The sequence below is a fragment of the Rhincodon typus genome, chromosome 11, assembly GCF_021869965.1.
Source record: "Rhincodon typus isolate 14 chromosome 11, sRhiTyp1.1, whole genome shotgun sequence".
NCBI classification, from domain to species: domain Eukaryota; kingdom Metazoa; phylum Chordata; class Chondrichthyes; order Orectolobiformes; family Rhincodontidae; genus Rhincodon; species Rhincodon typus.
Genome location: NC_063342.1, coordinates 56731370 through 56734372, shown reverse-complemented (window position 1 = coordinate 56734372; position 3003 = coordinate 56731370). Strand labels below are relative to the sequence as shown.

The following is a 3003-nucleotide window of genomic DNA, read 5'->3' as shown; positions in this document are numbered from 1 at the left end:
CATATAAAAATACTTGAAAATTTACCAAAATTGATTTTTATATGAGATGAGGTCTGATTTCATTCCATCCAAAATATTCAGTAACTTGAAAAATAGAATTCCTGATGACAATCTTGAGCAGAATCTTTATTCCATCATCTGCACTATTCTAACCAATACAGATTACTTCAGGCTATAATCACTAGAAAGCAGGAGGAGGCATCAATATGTTGGAAATGCCTACAGAAGTTTGACAGTAAGAAATTAATATGTATAAATCCTACACAGGGTGTTAGAGGTGGGTGGTAAAATAAATTGAAAACTATGAATGCACTATCACCACATAAGCATTGCCATTTGATTATGAAATGCTAGATGTAGATCAACTTATAATGAAAAATAGAAATAATGGTCACTCACTAAATCAGATAAATTTATTGAATCCTGAAATTGACTATTATTATAGATTTTGTAAATGCAGCAATAGTGTGTTTGGGAGGAAATCAGTGAAGTGCTCAATACAGCTTTATGCTTTTGAGCTCCAACATGTTGATTCACTAGATTAAATGGAGGAATGTTGAGAAAAGACCAGGGCACAACTGCACACTCCGGATGCAACAGAATAGTTAAGAAGGGAAGAAAATGATTTGCATCATATACTCAAATGCATCTAGCAGCAGAGTTTAAAAATGTCACAAAAATATTGTAAACAGGATATCCACTAGCTTGACTGACTATAATACATATCAAAGGGAGACCAATAGGGGTGGGAAAACTGTAAATACCTTATAAAGGGACTCTCACCCTCAATCATGTCCCACTTTCATTATTTAAAGAGCAGTGTATAGTGCAGTACTTAAAAGTCCAATTCAATTCAAGTCTATCTTGATATGCAATACAGTTAATTCAAAAATAACTAAATTTGCAGAAAATAATTAAATGATTTTTAATTATTTATGACATAAATTTGCAATGGCGAACCATTTGTATGAGCATTATTCACAGAAATATTTACAATGAAAACTCAATATTTAAGAAAAATTTTTGAAACGTCGGTATATTCAGTTGACAGAATGCCATAAGACTGTGTTGCTTCAAAAAGTCTCTAACTGTAATAAAGCGACAGGTAATGTCCCACTGAACACTAACAGCTTTGCAAGAATATGTAAGTCATTTTTTTAAAAAAAATACCATTAGGAAATTATTGCAAAGTTGTACTCTTAGCAAATATTTAAACATTTGAATAGATACACACTTTAATTTTTAAAACAAACTTTGATATAAAAAAGACATCCGTCAAACTGCTTTAGAGGTGCTTTACAAAGATCACAAAATATAGGTATTTGCACAGAGTAAGTTTTATAAAAGTGATAACAATGATAAGGATGTAAAGCCCAACATTTCACCGCGAAACCTGAAGGGATGATGCTTCTCTCCATTTCTCTGTCGCTTTAACCATCCCTAGGTTCTATCCTTTGGATTGGTAAGTTTCTGAAGCACCGCGAATCTCAAGCGATTTAGACAAACTCGCTTTTGGAGTACATGCTGGGGATCTTCTTTGTTGTCTGTTTTGGGGGCTGTTTCCCATGTTGTCCGGGTCTATAACTGTAACTCCGTTTCTGTCCATTTACACACGAACAGCAAAGTATGGCCCCTGCAGCTAACAGGAAGACGGCAGTCGCCCAGCCGATGTACAGGGCTTCGCCAAGTTCACGTTTCATTCCATCCAAAACCAGCGGGTCGTAGAAATTCCGAACGATTATGCTGGCGGTCCAAGACACGGGGATCAGGACGACAATTCCCGTGAGGATCAGCAGAACGCCAGCGCCTATCAATATGCGGCTTTTTACCTGTTCATCCTGAATCCCACCACGAGTACATTTCATTCCCATGGCAGCGATGAGGATGCTCAGAAAAGCCAGCGCCACGGCAGTGCACATCAGCGCACGGCCAGCCTGCAGCTCCGGCCTCAGGATCAGGAACGAGTCGTACAACTTGCACTGCATCCGAAAAGTTGCCTGCTGAACACAGCTCATCCACAAACCTTCACAGTTCCTCTCAAAGACCACCAGGTTGCTCCCGATGAAGGCGGTCACATTCCACTGGGGCAGCCCTGTCACCGCACACGTCCCGATCAAGCCAATGACTGCCAGGACCAGGCTGAAGATTTGCAGAGTAGAACTCACCATTTCGTCTCCAGTTTACAGCTCCAAGCGCGAAATCGTCCCTTCTCATAAAATGAGTCGGAGAAGAACCATAAATAAAGAGCAAGCAAGTAACTGTCGTGTATCGCTTTACCAGCTGGGTCCCTTTTAAAAATTCAGCAACAAAATGTTCTGCCCTTTCGTAAGGTCAATTAATCCCAGACGTAATAAGTTAGGACGTTCTCTTCTCTGCCGTTGGACTTTTTAAAGGAACCACTGATTGGGACAGAATACATAACAGGGCAGAGCAAGCTCTGCAGCCAATGAGGCGACCTCCAGGGATGAATTATAAAACCAGAGAGAGCTCTTCTCCGCATCTTGAAAGCCGTAAACACCTGTTCAAAGGATTTGAAGTTTTACTGGCGAAACTATTTTTTTTCCTTCGCTGCCAGTGTTTTTTGCGCTCCTGTCCTGAAGAGTTGATGTTACACGTTGTGGTTTCACAGTGGGCACAGTGGCGACATGTTAAAATCACCTGTTTAGTAATCCAGAATACCAGGCTAATTTTTTTGAGGGTATAAATTTGAGCTCCACCATGGCGTTTGGTGAAGTTTGAACTCCATATAAAATGCGGAAGTAAAAACTATCTGAATGGTTTATTGTTGTTAAAATCCGTCTGGTTCACTGATACATTCTAAGGGAGAAGAATGACTTCAGAGTAAAAGCATTAACCCTGTTTCTCCCTCCATGGGTGCTGCTGCGTTTCTCCAGCAATTTTCTGTTTTTCATTTCAGATTTCCTGCACCTGTAGTTTTTTTTGTGTTTTTAAAAACATAATAAATAGCACAGCGGTGTAGTATCTGGCCCCTTCCAGCCGGCT

The 3003-nt window shown here is 39.7% G+C and overlaps 1 protein-coding gene across 1 annotated transcript; it reads right to left on the bottom strand.

The window, feature by feature from the left end:
- Positions 1-943: 943 nt before the first annotated feature.
- LOC109934452 (claudin-8-like) lies at positions 944-2450 on the bottom strand. Its single transcript, XM_020533227.2, has one exon. The coding sequence runs from the start codon at positions 2166-2168 to the stop codon at positions 1497-1499; it is 672 nt and encodes a 223-aa protein (XP_020388816.1). The 5' UTR covers positions 2169-2450; the 3' UTR covers positions 944-1496.
- Positions 2451-3003: the final 553 nt, after the last annotated feature.